This window comes from Meles meles, chromosome 1, assembly GCF_922984935.1.
Source record: "Meles meles chromosome 1, mMelMel3.1 paternal haplotype, whole genome shotgun sequence".
In the NCBI taxonomy this organism is placed as follows: domain Eukaryota; kingdom Metazoa; phylum Chordata; class Mammalia; order Carnivora; family Mustelidae; genus Meles; species Meles meles.
Window position 1 is genome coordinate 2,993,369 of NC_060066.1, and position 18,337 is coordinate 3,011,705.

Here is an 18,337-nt window from a genome sequence, read left to right on the forward strand (position 1 = left end):
AGGTGTGTGTATGTGGGAGATACTGATGCATGGTGTGAAGCCCTTTCAAGGAGTGAAGAACAATGATGTGATCGGTCGGATTGAGAATGGGGAGAGGCTACCGATGCCTCCAAATTGCCCTCCTACCCTCTACAGCCTTATGACGAAATGCTGGGCCTATGACCCCAGCAGGCGGCCCCGGTTCACTGAGCTCAAAGCTCAGCTCAGGTAGGAGTGGGGGGAGCAAGGGCCGGGGCTGGGGCAGGCTCGTGCGGCTTCTCCCACGCAGTCAGAGTGTCTGAGGTCATTCTGTCAGGACGGCTAAGGCTACGTAATTACTTACTGATCGGTTTGCGTTGATGTGTGCCTTGCTAGAATGCTCGGGAGATTGTATCGTCAAATCTTAACCGACTTCCCGTCAGGATCAGATGTCATGCCCTGACTTCTGACTCGGCATGGCCTACCAGATGCGTGAGAACCTCTCCCTCGTGGCCCACCCGATTCCGTCTCCCTCTCCTCCTCCATCGCCAGCGCTCCTAACTGCTTCCGCTTCTCCCAGCACGGCCCAGCGTCGCCCACGTGCTGTTTTCGCTCCCGGGGACGCCTCCCACCGGCGGTGCCACCTGCTGACCACCTCTGTGGTCTTCAGAATCCAGCTCAGAGGTTACCTCCTCCAGGGGCGGCCCTAGTCAGCCCTGCCCCCAGAGAGCCACTCTTCGGCACCTTTTCGGTGCTTCTGTCTGTCGTCATCCAGACATCCACATGACCTGTTCAGCTGCCATTTCGTGGCTCCTACTTCGTGCTAGCCACGGCCAGACCCGCTAGCTCCCGGTCCCCTACAGGGAGCCCGCAGGGACCTGTTAGCACACTGAGTTCCTCAGCGTGTCTGCACAGAGCTGACCGTGCGCCCGGCCTGGAGAATTTCTCATTTGCACGTCTGGGTCCCCCGGCAGGCCCTAAGCTCTCCGTGAGCATCACTGTGTCTTACTCGGTTCTGCGGCCCCGGCGCAGACATCTAACACATGCTCAGCAAACGGTTGTTGAGTTGAAGTCTAGACGGACTTAAAACTGTAATCGATAAGATATTCGGGTGTGATACGTACCATGGGGAGTTTATCCCTTAACCAGCACCATGGCGTAACGTGCGCTGTGTCATCTTCATGATTCCCTGATTCTTTGTGAGATTTTAAAAATTTGGTGTATTTTCGTCTTTTCTCACAGAAAATTACCGAATATCAGGGTCCAAAAGACCCCAGTGGCTCCTCTGGCCCCCTAGTGCTTGCGGCCTGTCTAGACGGCCCGGGCCCGGCTCCTCAGGCAGCACCGCTTGCTGGCCGGGCGCCCGGCAGGGACCACGTTCCGCGGAGGAACAGGGCTGGAGGGGGAGGTATAAAGGCTTCACCCCGTCAGGGGTTATCGGCTAAACACCGCGTGATTCTGAGTTAGGTTCTGTGGACTCCACAGTGAACCAACACAGTCCCGCCACCAGCATTTGCAGCCCGGAGACGGGCCCGCGTCCCTCACCCGGTCGTGCGCAGGGCCTGTTCCCCGGGCCCCAGGCCACACGCCTGCCCGTCCGCTCCCATCCTCTCGGGCCCTGGAGACAGCTCCGCTCTGCCTGCCACGTGACTGTCCTTCAGGTGTTTCTCAACTGCTTTGGGCAAGCTAAGGGTCTCCAGGTCCCCCGTCCCCGCACAGCGAGTGGTACGCGCTCTCGCTGACTCGAGCTGGATTTTGAACGTGCTTTAGTTCATTTAGCTCGTACATTTCTTTGTTCCTCCTTAATCTTTCCTCAGAATGTGGCTGGTTCTGCCCTTGAGAAGCCTCCCCTCTCGGACACCGGTGCATCTGCCTGCCTCCCAGACACCTCCTTTCTCCCCCGACCTGCCGTTCCTCCGCGGTCTGAGTATGGCCCACGTGTCCGTCCTGGGCCGCCTCCTCTCCTCCCAGTTTGCTTCCTGGGCCGTGCTACCCTCTCCCCTCTGTCCGTCTCCAGCTTCCGTCCCGCCTGTTCTCACAAAGCCCGGAGCCGCGGTCACGGTGCTGCTGAGCATCAGGGTCGTGGTAAAGCCAGTCTGTTGCCTTGCCTCTGGCGGGCCCTGGCCCTCCCCTTCCACAGGCTCCACAGGGGCCTTTGCGTCCACCTCCATCTCGGAGCGAGCCGTAATGCCTGGCATGCCCTCCCCTGCTCCCCTGCCTGGACCGTCCATCCATCCGGCACAGCCCCTTATGATCTTCTCACCCATCGCTGGGGACGAGTGGCTCCCATGTTGGCTGGAAGCTTCCAGAGTAGACCAGAGTGCTCCCATCCGGCAGATGGCGTGTTCCCGCCCCTTTCTCATGGTGTGGCTGCATTAACCGCCGGGGCCTGGACCGCCGCCTTCTCCTCCTGGTGAAATCCAGCCCCTCTTTCTCGGCGGCTCTCAGCACTGGCTCCTTCGCGGTTCCACAGCCGATGAGCCTCTGCCCTCGGCGTCTCCCGAGCACTCGGCTCTTCTTTTTGTGCTCCCCCTGCGCTGCCCCAGATGGCCGCACCCGCGTTCAGCCCGTTCCACAGTGTGAGCAGCACGAGAGCTGAGCTGGGGCCCGATCTCTGGGGCAAGAGGACTACAGCACCTTTCCTGCCCTCGAGGAGCTCACAGTCTAGTATGTCTCAGCCCTACTAGACTGAGGCTCCTTGAGGGCAGGGATCGTCATACTCGCCTCGGTGCCGCGCGCACCCGCAGGCCAGGGGCCTGCACTCAGTGGGGTCCCACGGCCGCTCGAGTCACGGCTTAGTAGGTGCGCTCTCACGTCAGTGTTCACTGAAGGACTGTTTCTTTGGGTGAAATAGTTCCAGAAACTATCCAAGGTGAATTTTTAGAACCAAATAAAACGATTTCGCACACACAACACGATTACATCTCTTCTGCACGGTTAGCGCAGGCCACGGAGCGTGAATTTGTTCCATGTTTCTGTTTCCTCCAGAAATGGAGTCTGACTTTGCAGTTTAAACATGTAATATGGCTACCAAAGAGGCCAATAAAATGTAACTGTGTAATAGCTTGCTTGGACATTTATGTGTAACAGCATGTCATAGTAATTAGATGCTTTTATTAAGTTTTACAAAATCTTTACCATATCAAAGATTGCTTAACAAATGAATTTCAGATAGTCTTTACCCCAGGTCAGTGAGAAAGTGTCTCCTGAATCCCATTCTCCATGTCTGTCTTAAAATAATTTGAAAGGACTCAGATCACCATGGGATCCCACGCGTCTGTGGGCCGTGTTTGTCTCTCACTGTTGCAGGAAGTTGCAGGAAGTGGTTCTCGGGTTGAGCCTTGTGCAGCAAGTCAGACAGCCCTTGGGTCAGACTTCCATGGGTGGTCTCCGCGACCCCCAGCCTCTGTGCCCTTCGCGTCCCGCTCTCTTATTCATAGATGGAAATCCACAGAGCAGCACGAGGAGGTGAGCAGGCGGGTGGCCGGGGATTGTCGGCGGCCTCCCCGTAGGAACACCCTGGAAAATGACTCCCGCTGTGTGCTGTGGCGTGCTTGCCCTGAAGGACTGACAGGTTGCAAGAGTGCCCCAGGTGGTTTTTGAATGAAAAAAATCATTCAATCCCTGATTAATTGAGTTAATTCTTTGGTAGATGCTGTGCCACGGAGGCGACAGTGAACAGCTTCAGTATTTCCCCTTTTGCAGCGTCTGCTTCCCAGGAGCCAAGGAAGGGTGTCCCTGTCACCTCAGTCTAGCAGGTCAAGTTGACATGTGCTTTCTTAAACCCTTTTTAGGCAAATGAGGGAAATGAGCTAATCGCACTATCAATTTAAAGTTTATACCATACTTTTAACCTTTGTATTGGCCTACAAAGATTGAACATGGAAGTGTGCCGAGAAGGGAACCGCTCATGGGATTGCCACAAATGGGGCCCATGCGCGTAAGCTGTGTGCAGGACACAAAAACAGCCCTGCCGTCGCTCCAGAAGCCCACCAGGTGCCCCTTCCTGTGACTGTTCGCCCTTCGAGGGTGACTGCTTTTGAGCTGTCTGTAAACGGCATCACTCTTTTGTTCGTGGCTTATGTTGTTCAGCATTTGCTTTGAGGTCAACCGCGGTATCAGATAATTGTACCTCTTTCTTCTGGCTCTGTGGGGCTCTGCTTGTGAATATCCCGTAGTTGAGTCGTCCACCTGGTGGGAATTTAGATTCTTTCCGCTGGGAGCTGTCAGAGCCCCTGCTGTATCTTTTTGGTGCACGTAGCTACAGGAACGGAGCTTGGCTGTGTCTCCAGGAGCTGGCAGGCATGCCCAGGGGGAGCGTCCGTCGGGCCTGCTGGGTTTCCAGAGCCGGTACCCCAGCTCCGCTCCCAGCAGTGAATGAGAGCTGCAGTGTTCCAACCATGGTGGCTTCTAAACCTTTGGAAATTACTCCTTGTTTCTGCGCTCTCTGTATTCATGTATGAAGGTTAGGGAACAGAATATGAGTGGTGAAGAATGTCACAGTTCACCTGAACGTTTCTGTTCTAAAGAACACCGACCTAGGGACGCCTGGGTGGCTCAGTTGATTAAGTGGCTGCCTTCGGCTCAGGTCATGATCCCGGCATCCTGGGATCGAGTCCCACATCGGGCTCCTTGCTCGGCAGGGAGCCTTTTTCTCCCTCTGCCTCTGCCTGCCATTCTGTCTGCCTGTGCTCTCTCGCTCGCTCTCCCTCTCTCTCCCTGACTTTGGAAGGTGCTCCGTGATTTGAGCTGGTCTCTGCCACTCTGCTTCTCTTGCTTTTCGGGAAGACCTTGCGATAGCTGGTCTCTGCCCTCCGTAGGCACCCTTACTGTAACGTGGAAAACCAGCGCTCACTGCGTGCTTTCCATTCCAGGCCTTGTGCCACACGCTTCCCCATATCGCTTCGTCTTAGCCCTCGCACACCGCGGACATGTGAGGAGACTGAAACTCTGAGCTCAGGCCACTCGCCAGAGGTCCCAGAGCTGCACCTCATGGCGAGCCCCCAAGTCCAGGACAAGCTGTCAGCTGGCGCACCCTGGGCCGGGACCCAGGACACAGCTAGATGTCCTTACGAGCTCCGTCTTGTGATTGCGACAGTGAGCACATTGTTATTGCTTAGCTAAAAAGAGAAAAGAAGGAAGGAAAAATACCAGTATCCTAAGGATTTTCTGAAGCTGGTTTTCTTACATTTGTTTTGAGTATCAAGCGGAGAAAGTCCCTGGAGGAAAATGGCACCATGTCCGGCACAGGCAGAGACCCTCACCCATGCCAGACGTGCAGCCATTGCCCTCGTGTCGTGTTGTGACCTCCTGAGTGTGCCGTACGCGGCCACTGCAGGCCCTCTGAGCGCCCGGCACGGTAGGAAGCTGTCGTGGGTGCGCCGTGAGGCTCTGCCGCGGTGACGGAGGCCAGCACGTGTGCGTGGGGCCTGCTGCGTGGGCCCTGGGGGCAGGAGGTTGTTTGTTTGTCGGCTGGGTTAATATTGTTGTGTTTGCTCTTTATCAAGTAAAGCTGGCCTTTGGGAGATCTGCTGGGTTAGGACGGAGCTGGGGGCGGCTGCAGCCCCAGATTGGTGACATGTTTTCACATGACGTCTCGGCATCCACTCTCCCGCGAAGTTTCAGAGCCCCTCAGGACACAGACTGGTCTCGGGTGGGCCATGAGGCTGCCAGCACCTGGGGGGCGGGGGGGGGGGGGTGCGGCACGTAACCTGGGAAAGTGCAGACAGCCCTTGAGGTGGAGATTTATTCAGCCTTCTGTTGAGTTATGGGTGTTGTGTCAGGAAGGTTACGGTATTAAAACAAATGTGAAAAGAGATCTGTGTGACCTGGACCAGGTGACTTCGCCTCCCTGTAGGAGCAGGGTCCCACAGGGTCCCCCAGGGTCCACAGCCCTCCCCCCGTCTGGTTTTCGGGGCCACGTGAGGTGACGTGCGTGGCTCAGGGTCAGCGCACGTGGTTCCAGCTCTAGCAGTGGTAACGACGAAGCTTTTCCTGAAGATCCGGAAGGGACCTGGCAGCCTTAGGGCACAGAAACAGTATCAGTCGCTGCTAAAGAAAAGTGGGGTTATTTAAATTCAAAAGTGTTAGCTCCCGTTGTCCAGATACCAAGATAAAAAGACATTTTATAGACACGTTATGGAGACTCAGATGTTAAATTTTTAGTCTGCGAAGAGCATCTTGTACAAGTCTTTTGAATCCTTTCTGATTCTTTATTTATCCCAGTATGTGGACTCGGAATTAAAGGCTCTGGGTTTGATTGATGATATGAGTTATTTGTGCGTCTCCTCTGTGTATTTTTTTTAGGTGGTTTTGTATTTGCTTCCAAAATTCCTTTCAAAGGTGGTGTCTGAATTCCTCCTTAGTCATCATTCCAGTATTTCCCTTCCCCTTGCTGGCCTGCTGGGTCTAGATACTATCTAGAAGAGGAATTGGTTTCTCAGTTAATCCTACAGACGTCTTGAAATGTTCGCGGCACCTGGGGGTGCCTGGCTGGCGCAGTCAGAAGGGCGTGCGGCTCTTGATCTCAGGGTCATGTTTGTTGGTTGTAGAGATCACTTATATTAATTTTTAGAGACCTTACATTAAAACTTATAAAAAACATTCATGGCATGGGAACTTCAAGGGTTCTTGTGGGTTTTTTGGTCCTTAGCCTTACCAGTAATTAAAAGTAAATAGTAAATTAAAATTTAATAGGAATTCGATACAGCATCTGCATTCCTTCCACTAGAATTGTGTCTTAACTGTTGACGTGAGGATCCTTCTGACCCGTCCCTGGCTCCCGCCCGCACATAGGTGTTCACGGCTTTGCCATGGGCGTCGGTATTGTTACACCCCCACAGTTTGGTTTCGTGTGAACGGATTTCCAGGGAGATTGACACATACATTTCAGAAGAATTAGTCCTTTGCCCTCACATGGCTTCACACATCATTTTCATGTCACACATCATTTTCATGTGTATTGCCTTGTTTGACTTCATAACAGTTTTTAAGAATGAGTTATTACTGCCCTTTTCACTGAGGAGCCTGAGGCTCAGAAAAGTCGTGTAACTCGCCCTGGATTGTGCCACTGACAGGGAAGCCCCGGGCCCCTTTCTCCTGCCTCCGAGACCTGCGATCTTTCTTGCGTGTCGGCCTCAGGATGCGCCCCCTGCCCCCACCCGGCCGGCCCAGCCTCCTGTATTTGCCCTCACACTGTTCTCCCGTCACCTGTCCTGCCCGTAAAGAGGTGCCTCTGACCACATGAAGTGGACATGTCTGTCTCCGGGAATTTACTCTTCTTGATTGGAGCCCAAGCGGAAACCCTCAGACTTAGCCAGTAGCCACCACATTCCCTTCCCTTCAGTTCTTTCTCTGAGCAGCCGGATTTTCTCCGCGGCTCTTCTTCCTTCCCCTTCACGGAGATTTGTCTCCAGGGTTATTATCCCTGAAAACGTAAGGGGAGAGCGGAGCAGCCACGAAGGTCTCCGTTTCCCTCTGGACAGCGAGGGCCGGTGGCTGCGCCTGGCTCCCCCTTGACTTCAGGTCCCTCAGGGACAGGGAACTGTGGCTGGGTGGAGGGACGTAGGACACAGATGGGGAAACACTGGCCTCCTGCCACTTGCAAATAAGCCTGCACCCCAGCCTAGCTAGGAGGGAAGCCAAAAGCACGGTGTGCTCGGGCCATCCGTGCCCGGCTGAGAGTTTGGCCCTGGGATGCCGACGCTTCCCTTCCACACCTCTTTCTCCCTTGGGGCCCCAATCTGCATTTAGCAATAGCTTTTGCATTCTCGACTTAGCGACTGCTCTGGAGACCAGGACACGGTTGGTTAACTTGTCCCCATCTGCTTAGAGTTACCGACTGCCCTGTGCTTCCGTGCGCCAGGCTTGCGCAGCCGGGAAGATCCCCTGACCGCCACCTCAGTCCTTTATCCTCCAGAGGTCACATTCGTCTATGTTAGTAACCTCACAAAGTAAGATTTTTGTGTGTGTTTTAAGTAGTACTTTGCGGAAAGTAAAGAAACATCTTCCATCTTGAATCCCACACGGCGCTCTTCATTCTCCCCTAAAGAGGCTTTTTCTGTTCCGTTTCCCGTTCACCCAGAGGACTTCTTGAGCATTCTCTGTTCATCTGTCGGTAATGAATTCCGTTCATTTTTGGGGGGTTCTTATCTGAAAATCAACTGGAACAGAGTTCTGACTTCACAGTGGTCCTGTATCTTCTCCTTTTGGACCTTGAAAGCTGCTCTTCCGCTGACCTCTGTTGTTTCCGGTAAGAAGTCACTGGCTCTTCGAGTCCTTGTTCCTCCGTCCGTGCTTTGTCGTTCCTTACTGGCTGCTTGCACGGTTCTGTCTTAGTCTGTGGGTGTCAGCGGTTAGCTGGGATGTGCTGGGTGTGCTTTCTTTGTACTGATCATACCTGGCGTTCCCTGATGCTCCTAAACCTGTAACTGTATAACTCTCACCGTCGCCTGCTCGGGTGTTGTTCTGCTCCATTTTCTCACTTCGCAATTCCAGTTCCTTGTCTGTTAAGCCTTTTGATAGTGTCCTTCAGGTCCCAGGGACCCTGTTCTTTTTCTCCCCCCTTCCCAGGTCTTTTTCTCCAAGTCCTTCAGATTGGATAATTCTAATGATTCGTCTTCAGGTTCCCTAAGTGTTTTGTCCTCCCCATCCGACCCGTCATCCAATCCTGTGGAGATTTTATTTCAGACACTGTACTTTTCATTATAGAATTTTCCTTTGGTTCTTTCTTAAAGTCCCTATTTCTTTGCTAACCTTTCTTTCCATTAGTTATGAACAGATTTTGCTTTATGTCCTTGAATATAATAGCTCTTTCAAGCCCCTGCCTGCCAGTTCCAACTTCTGAGCCATCTTCAGAATCGCCTCCTTTACGTTGTCTTTTCCTCATCAGAATGGATCATGTTTTCATGTTTATTTGTATATTGGGTAATTTTAGATTATGTCCTGGACATTTGTGAATGATGGATTGTGGAAACTCTGGATTCAGTTAGATTCCTCTGAAGAATGGTTTGTTTGTTTTAGCAGGCACTTAACGTGGCTGATCTCAAAGCACAGATTCTCTGCCCATGCTGTGGGCACCAGCCCACGTCTCAATTCAGTTCTCTTCACCTTAGCTGGGCTGCGTGGAGCCTGTCCTGTGTGTGCATGGCTCCAGGTTCCGCTAGAGATTTGGGGAGATTTTATAAAACTGCAGACTGCTGTCTGGCGAATGGCCATTAAAAAATGGGGATTTATCCAGGGCCCCTCGCCCAAAAAATGGGACTTAGGCCAGCCCTGCTCAGGGTCCAGCTGCTGTGGGTTTCTCTCCTGTGCGGTCATCAGAAGGGTTGCTTCTTATGTCCTTGTCCACAGTTGCTATCTGCAAGAGGGTGCGTCAAATAGTTGCTATGCAGACTTGCCAGAAATAGAAAGAAGTCGCTAATTTTAAAGAAAGATTTTAGCAGGATTCAGATTTTTGAAAAGTAATCTTTTGAGATGGGCAATGCCACAACCATACAAAAGTGCCTTATCTCCGGCAGTTTGAGTACGTGAAGGGAAATTCAGTCTTGGTGCTCCATGAACCTAGACGTCCGGTCGGCTCTGCCCCTTTGTCAGGGAGAAAGAGCAGAGGCATTCACTGGAACCGCATGGTTTTGCATTTAGCCACGGGTCAGCCTCTCACGGATATGCTCTCTGCAACTGAATCTCAGGGCTCCAGACTTGTTTTCTGCAAAGATATCAGGCGGGGCTTTTTGTTAAAAGGTCAGTTCCATTCCTTCGTGGTGAGGCAATGTTGGGTAATTATGAGAGATCATGTTTCAAAACTGGTATTCCCGTGAACTTGCCAAAACGAGCTCTTTCCCTCTGGACTTTTTTCCAGCCCAGTTTCTCGCTGCTCTTTCTCTGGATGTTTTCCACGTTCGCCTAAGTAGCCGAGGCTGATTTTATGATGTTTAGGTGATTACAGTCCAGTCTTTTAAGAAAATGTTCCATGAGCAAAGAGTATTTCTCATATTTAAAAGAAGAAATGGTTTGTGGTTTCAGAGGAAAGAACAGTAGTGCATCGCTCACAGGGGAGACACTGCAGAAATGAGATGGAGAAAATCTCTTTCCTGGTGGTAAAGGTCAGGTAGAAGTATGCCGCTAAGTAACATTTACTCCAAAGCTTTACTGGTTTTCCTCCACATACTTTCTTTTCCACCGTAACAGTGGGTAGAGTGGACCGTGTTACTCCCATCTCTGAGCGAGTGAACACGCTGCAGTAGGCAGGGCGGCCAGCTGTGCGGCTTCTTGGGTGGCTCGATGTCAGCCGCCCGGGACCGACTGCTCTTTTCCACTCTAAAGCTGGTCTGGGTTGAAGATTTGTTTTTGTGTCTTAGCTCAGTGCTGGGAACGAGGAACCTCTTAGACCCCTTTCTTGCTCTCCATGAAAATACCTCAGGAGTGAAATCACACTTGGTCGCTCCAGAACGGAAATTTCCTCAGCCCTCTCCATGCTGGCTGCTGGAGGGTGTGAGCGCGGTTCCCCTGGAGGGGCGGCAGGCCCAGAGCGCAGTCAGCAGCCTGTGCCGCTCTGCGTCCTGGTACGCCGCATCCGTGACTTGGGTGACTCTGTTGACACGAGGGAGGTGAAAGGAAAAAACACTACATCGAGCCCTGCTTTCCGCACTCACACGTCTCAGTACGTGGTCCTGGTGGGTGAAGAGAGGCAGGGTGGCCGCCTGTTCTCGCGTCTGTAACGGAGAAGTCCCAGCTCGCACCGGCTCATCTGCTTGTAAGCTTGAGACCTAGAAACCGCCATCCCGGGAGAAAGCACAGCGGCTCGTTGCCAGCGCCCATGAGGCGGCCGGCTTGTTCACATGGAATGTATTGCTACTAAAAATATTTGCAGTTTGGGAAAGTATGTTTAAATTTGACCTCCTTGACCCTCTGCACATTCTAGTTTATTGCTCTGGGTTCTCCAGCCGCTCTAAAGAGGCAAGTTCAGAAATGTCCCTCCGTGCCTTCTGCCTCCATCTATGGCATAGTCCTCCCATTGTCAAAACAGATCTTTTATGAGTTATTTATACCCCCTGACTGCTCTGAGCAGCAAACGATGGCTTCTCAGAAGCATTCTGACGTGTTATTTTTGGTGTGAGAACCAAGTACTGAGATCAAAGTACTCCCCTCGCCATTACCACTGTTCTGCTAGGGGCGCAGCGGGCAGGCTCGGGGAGAGGTTGCGGTGCCTGTCACGTTTCCACGCTGTGACCCGACGGGAAGCTGGTCCAGCCGGCCAGCGGCAGAACGCGGGCAGCATCAGACCCACGGGGCAGCGGAGTGGCGCGTGTGGCTCGGTGACAGAAGGGCTGCCCGGAAGGGGTCAGGCAATAAATTCTGTAGGTCGGAGAGCAGGGGAAAGGGAGAGCGGGTGGGAGAACCAGGGCGGACAAAGCCTGAGAGGGTCTCCTGTGGCATAGGTCCTCACGGGACCTTCTGGAGGTTTTCATGAGCAACAGTCACCTGAAGATCCGGGTGGCCGGTTTCGCAGAGCAGCCCGTGTGAAATAAGCTGCCTCAGTGGGACCTACTTAGACCATCGTGTTAAAGAACGGGTCACACTGGGCCTTCTCAGAGCTTGCCTGTTCTTCAGTTAATTTAAGAAGATGAGAAAAAAAGACAAATTCCTTGATTTTTCTTGTCTTGATTTTCATGGATTTTTCAGTCATTTAAACGATAAGAGGTTTGGAAATTCGGATTCTGGGTCTGTTATTTAGGGGCCTTAATGAGAGCAGCATGCAGAAAAACTACCCAGGGGCAGCTCCCCTCTCGGGCCAGGACGCCTGCACCCAGTGTCCGTCTCAGAGGTGGCCTGCAGTCCTTGCCTGGTGACAGTGCAGTAGGCTTGGGGCCAGCTCTTGCTGGCCACGCCGTGGGTGAACCCTGCTGCGTGTGGCCTCACTCCCTGATCACCTGTCATGGTTGGTGCACACGGCCGGGCTCCGGCGTCCGCAGGAACTCTGGGCGCGAGGGAGTGGGCTGTCGGGTCGCAGCCCTCAGCCCAGTGGGGGCAGAAGGCAAGCAGACGCTGCTGCACCGTGACTCGAGTCCCCATCCCCGGCCCCGGGGCCCGGTCCCCAGCCGTGCTGGCTCGGCGCACCCCTTGCCAGGCTGGAGCGTGACCCTGACTCCCAAACTTGTCAAGGTGCCGGGTTCCTCTCTTAGCCGGGCTCACCCAGCTGACGCTCGAAGAAAACCAGAATCATATTTTCAGGAGGAAGTAGAAGCTTTGGGCTGAAAGCTTCCTCTCAAAGCACTCACGGCATCCCCGAGGAAAACACTGCCTTGCCTTTAAAAGAAAAAAAAGAAAGAACTACCCTTAGGTCCGTAGTCAGGGTTTGCTGACTCAGAGCAGTCACCAAGTGATCTGCCCGTCCTCCCCTGACTTCAGGGTGATGGCGGGAGTGCGCCCGTGCGAGAAGCCGCCCGCTCCAGCCTCCAGCCAGCCAGGAATGTCTTTCTCAAACAGTTGAGCAAATTCCCAGATTAGAGCGGGGCTGCTGCAGCTGACCTCACTCTTTCATGAGTAATTCTGGGTGGTTATTGCCGGCGCTCCGCCCGCAGCCTGGAAGCCCTGAATGAGCGTCATTCCCCGAGGCCGAGCGGGGGCTGCGGGCGCAGGAGAGAGCGGTGGCTGCGGTGAGGACCTGGGGTGCGGGGACCTGGTGCCCTCCAAGCACCCCCCTCCGGGGTCCCGCAGCCGGGGGTGGGGGGAGCTGGCAGGGGGCCCACTCCGGCTGCCTTCCGGGGGGTTGGCGGGATGGCAGGCGGCCAAGGCTAAGGAGGCACGGCAGCCCGGAGGAGTGCGGGCCGGGGGAGGGGAGCGGGTGCAGCAGGTAGCCTGTGCGCTGCCAACGGCCCGGCTGCCTGATTGTTCGTTAGCCCAGGGACACAGAGCACTGGCCGGGCTGGAAGCTATGGAGACGGTAGTGAGCAGGGGAGGGGGAGTATTGGCCGACTGCAAATTTATCCCCCAGTGTGCTGATGTCATAGGACGTGGGGGCCCGTGTGCATGTGAGGAGCCCGTCCTGTCACTTGGCCGTGCTGGACAAAGCCTTGTCTGGGACTTCTCAGGGCAGGTTCTGTTCTGCTCGAACTCAACTTGGTGTACAGGCATCTTACCCATGCCCCTGCCTGTCTTTGATTTTCCCCGAGCTCTCCTCGTCTTCCTCGCTGTCCTTTTCTTCCCTACAGCGGTGCTAAGAGCGGGCTTGCCTGGGGACCGGGGCTGTTCTAGAATCATGCGTGCGGTTAGACACCATCTGCTCTCCCTTGTGTTACCCTCTAGCTGGCGGGCGGGGGCTCCTCGGATAAGCGGGCGGTCTGGTGTGTGCATGCTCTGGCCGGCAGTTCCCCATAAACCGTGTGTTCTCTCTCTAGCACAATCCTGGAGGAGGAGAAGGTCCAGCAGGAGGAGCGGATGAGGATGGAGTCCAGAAGACAGGTCACGGTGTCCTGGGACTCCGGAGGGTCCGACGAAGCGCCGCCCAAGGTAGCCAAGGCCCCTGCCCCAGCTCCGGCATTGTTCCTCCTGTCAGTGGGTGGTGTGGGCAGCTGCTGTGTGCGGGGACACGGCCACGCATCAGGTGGTCCTAGGAACGGTGCTCACAGCCCCCCTGCCCCTGCTCTTTTGCCGGCACGCTATCCTCACGGGCACTCACTCCCCAATTGCATTTCAGCTGTAGGCCGGGCTCTGGCTCAAGCCCTTCGATTAGATATGGTCTTAAAAGCCTCCCCCTCGGCTCCCACCCCCGACCCCCAGACTTCAGGGAGCACACCGGGTACGGAGGAGGGTTGTCCTTCGTTGCTTGTCGGGGGCCTTACCAAGGGTCGAGTCAGGATGAGAACCTCAGATGGACTAAAACCAGCCCCCTCAATGCTTTACATTTCGCTCTGTTTTAAAGTGAATCAAATTGTACTTAACCCCATTCCTTTTGGGTTGGGTTTGGGCGAGAGACGTCTCTGCCCGTCTCCTGTCCGTGGCTGGCTTCTGGGTTTGGGGGCTGCAGGCGCGTTGCACTTGGGAGTTCAGACCTGCTGGCAGCATCCGCAGGCCTCGCCTGTCTACCGTCTCCACGCGTTCAGCCTCTGGGACGTGGCCAGCACCTTCCTGTCGCTCATTTGGACGTGGCTGGCCTCCGAACGCTCTCAGGAGATTAAGAATTCTTTATACACCTTTTGCTTTTGACAGAATGGTGTTTTCACACAGCCGCTTACTTGCCATGAATAATCCAGTTTAGAACATTTTCTGGAACGGAAATAGATAATGGGCTTTACCTACTACTTGATGGGCTAAAAATATATTAAGAAGCTGACAGTTCTTCATTTTCTTTTTGAAAAAGGTTCAGAGGCCTATTAGCACAAACTACTATTTAAATCTTGTACCTATTTTTTTTTAATGATGCCTGAAAGCTTGTATTTTCTTGGTCCGTGTTTTCAACTGTGTAACAGTAAAGATGATCACACGTTTATGGTGACTGCAGGTGAGGGACCCAGTTCTCAGAATTTTAGAGGTGAAGGGCTCCCGAGTCCGGCCTCCGGAGCACATAGAAACACCGAGGCGCAGAGGAGGAGGGCCATGCCAGCTGTCGCCTGGTGTTCCTTTGAGTGAGTGAGTGACAAAACCTGTACGTCTCTGCGTCTGCTGGGTAAACAACAACCATAAACCCTTAGCTACCCACGGAAAACTGAGGGAACTAAGAGCCTGGTGGGAGCACGGGTCAGTGGTCCAGGCCTGGGAGGTGGGAGAACTCTCCAAGCTGGGTTCTCGGGCCTAGGGGCCACGTGGCTCTCTTCTCAGGGCCTCTGATGACCGGGCAGTCCTCCTGCCTGGTGCTGGCCTCACTCCCCTCGCTGCGCCCCGAGGGTGTTCACATCCCTACTTCCCGGGGGTGTGGTGAAGTCCGTGGGAGGTCCTGCGTCGGGCCCTGGTGGGAGTCAGGGAGGCGTCAGGGGCTGCGGGCCTTTGCTGTGAGCACCACACCTTGCAGTCCCCCCCCCCCAGCCCACAGAATGAAAGAACTTCGTGCTCAGCATTCTCCTGTATCTCAGTCTGTGGGATGTTCAAGAACTTTCATTTGGCTAATTTTTAGGAACTAGTATGAGGTTAGGCTTTTCCTATTCTACAATACAAAGACATTTTTTTCTGGTTTTGAGAATGTTTTCAAAGTGGCTGTTGTAAGGCTCTTCTCCATAATCAGGCATGTTCTGCCCTTCAAAGTGGGTCAGCAGACCCTTACCCACTGCCTGCTCGTGTAATCAGTTCTTTCGGAATGAACTGCATGCTTTACTTGTGTCTTGTCCCTGGCTGCTCTCGGCCTGTGGCAGGGTCAGGCAGGCACTCAGAGTCTGGCTGCACGGATTAAAACACTCGCTCTTTGACACTTGGAGGAGAAGGTCGACAACCGTGGATTAAAGAGTTTTCGTGGCTAGAAAATCATCTACACTAGTTAAATATACAGATGCCTGATGAATACAAACAAATACACGAATTAGTCGGCTCCCTTGCCAATCAGAATCTGGTCCGGGTGTGGTTTTTCCCTTTTCTCGTGATCCGAAGACTTGAACTCTGCTCTGATGGGCACTGTATTGGACCCATCAACAAGCGGATCCCTTGTCTCCAGGGCGCTCGCCCAGCGTTGCGTCCTGGCGTTTCCTCCACCCGTGGAGCGGGAGCTCTGGGCCTGCTGAGGCTGTAGAGAGCCCGCTGTGCCGTCTCTGCACAACGAATTCCGCCTCAGTTTCTTGAGATCACGAAGGATCTTGGGCTTTTGTAAATGAGTGTTGTGTACTAATAAAACTCGTAATGTAGCCTAATTAGAATTTAAAGTGAAATATTTTTCTCTCCCACATTCAAGATTCAAAATTAAAAGCTTTATCTGCCTTCACCTCAGGTTGTGATCCCAGGGTTCTGGGACGGAGCCCCACGTGGAGGGCTCCGCTCCGTGGGGTCCCTGGTCCTCCCTCTGCCGCTCCCGCTGCTCGTGTGCTCGCTCGGTCTCTGTTTCTCAAATAAATAAAATCTTTAAAAAAAAAATAATAAAATCTTAGTTATAAGACTTAATGGCAAAAGCATTATGACTACCACACTAATTATTAAAGACATGTTACTGATTTCTTCTTCGGTACTCAAGACCAATTTTTTCCCACAATGACCATCTCCAGAGAAGTTTGCCCAAGAGCAGCGCAGCCTGGGTCACTTCATTGCTGCGAGCTGTCCTGCACGTCCCCAGCAGATCAGTGGAGAGCCTCTGGCTAAAAATATCCTTTTCAGCACTTTTCAAAGAAATGTGTTCCTTGGACCTCTGGGTCTCCAATTCCATCTCAGAGGGCCGTGAGAGCAAAATCCGTTTCATAATAATGTCCACGTGTCATGGGCCTCATCCGTTCTGCTGACATTTGCAGTCCTGTTGCAGACGGCACGGTGGACAAAGCCGCAGCCGCACCGTGGCACACGCCCGGGCAGCGGGGCCGCACCGAGCTGGTCATCACGGCGCTCTGCACCACCGTGTTCACGCAGGAAAGAGACGCCCGGGTGCCGAAGAGCGACCTCGATGAAGCGGCCACAGGTGTAACGTGGGAGGAGCAGCAAGTACCAGGAAGACCTTGCCGGGCAGCCGAGGTGCAGAAGTAGCCACGTTTCTTGTGGAAAACCAGTTTTTCTCCAAAGTAGAGAGGGCAGACACTGGTTGTGCGGCGTTGTGCATTTGGTAGACGTTTTCTCAAGAAAGAAGTGAGACTCTGTCATCGAGAACAGCTGATACCTTGTTGCCGGTGATAAAATTTGAGTTTTCAAGCAAAGATTAGAATTTTGAAAAATATCCATCACCTTGACCTTGACAGCTTCCCCACTCTGAGACTTTTCTGACAAGCTCAGAGCGATGTCGACAGATGTGACTTTTCCATGCGTCTCCTGACACGGGTCGGCGTGGCGAAGGTCTGTGTACCTCGGCTGCTCGTGTTTTCAGATGATGCTGCGGGACGTCACGGAATCACCGCACGTGGAAGATCCATTCGCGGTACAGGACGGAGTGACAGATCTAAACGTCACAGATAACGACACGGTTTTCAGTTTCCACACTGCACGTCTCCTTTGAGAAACCACCGCGTTCCGAGTTGGAGCGTAATGTCAGAAACTGTGCCCACAACTGTGCCCAGAAACTGTTAATTGACTCCCCACGCTCCCACCCCCTCGGCTGCACGGCTGTGTGGGGCTGGAGTTTCTTCGCGAGCCGCAGCGAGACAGCGCAGCAGGCCGCGCAGAAGCCGGTGGGAGAGCCGGCGGCCTTCGGCTAGGCCTGACGTTAGAGGAATTTCCATACACACATGGGACGCGTGCCACTCTGCTCACTGATTGTTTTTTAACGTGTAATTAGTTTGTTATTTTTAAGTGTCTGTTTTCATGTTAATAATGTAAATGTTGGTAGATCTGATCCAGCCAAACAAAAGCCCATGGAGTCCTCAGTCATTTGTGAAATGACAAAGGGAGTCCTGAAAATAAAGGGTTGCAGAGTGGTTACCTCAGAAGCGTTTCTCGGCCCTGACAGCACCCGGCACTGCACTTCTGTAAGGAGCGTTTCATGATGTCCCGCGCTGGTGCTCCGGTGAAATACACAGGAAGTAAGATGACGTCGTAATTTCAAAATGCCGGTTCTGCCCGGAGCCTGCTCGCTGCACGAGAAGCTGAGACGCTGTGCACGCCCCATGGGAGGCGCTCAGGTGGGACCACCGCACAGGACTGCCGAGGCGGCCGGGTGTGGGGACACAGGCAGATGCCCAGCCCACAGCCGCGATGGAGCGTGAGTTTCACGGGCTCATGCGGTGTGATTTTCTAGAACCACAGAAAGTCTTGGTAAAGCTCAAACAAAACAAAGTAACGTTGTCCATCAGTATACACAGGAGTTGCTCTTCCAGGGGCTCCGGTGAGAAACTCTGCCGAGGGGCGCCTCAATGTCTCAGTCGTTAAGCCTCTGCCTTCGGCTCAGGTCATGATCTCAGGGTCCTGGGATCAAGCCCCACATCGGGTTCTCTGCTCAGCAGGGAGCCTGCTTCCTCCTCTGCCTCTGCCTGCCTCTCTGCCTCCTTGTGATCTGTCAAGTAAACAAAATCTTAAAAAAATATATATATATATATAAATCTGAAGGTGGTCCCCTTGGTTTCATGGAAAATACTGTGGAAATTGCCACCCTAGAACACAGGGTAAAGCCTATGACACCCCCTTGATGTCTCTTGCCTGTTTCCAGGTGTCCTGGGGATCCATGGTCATATTTGGGTGAGTTTGGGGTGAGCCGCGTCTGGGCTGCCGAAGTGTCGGCCCAAGGGCTGGGGGTGCGCTCCCGGCCTCAGAGATGGTGCAGGTCTGT

At 53.6% G+C, this 18,337-nt stretch overlaps 1 protein-coding gene across 26 annotated transcripts in view; it reads left to right on the forward strand.

Annotated features, from left to right (window-relative positions):
- Positions 1 to 18,337, forward strand: part of PTK2 (protein tyrosine kinase 2) — a 245,726-nt gene that overhangs the window by 196,313 nt on the left and 31,076 nt on the right. For all 26 annotated transcript variants that reach the window (XM_046001796.1, XM_046001805.1, XM_046001597.1 and 23 more), the window contains 2 exons: positions 3 to 207; positions 13,356 to 13,467. In XM_046001796.1, coding sequence (XP_045857752.1) covers positions 3 to 207; positions 13,356 to 13,467 — 317 coding nt within the window. The remainder of the gene's footprint in view (positions 1 to 2; positions 208 to 13,355; positions 13,468 to 18,337) is intronic.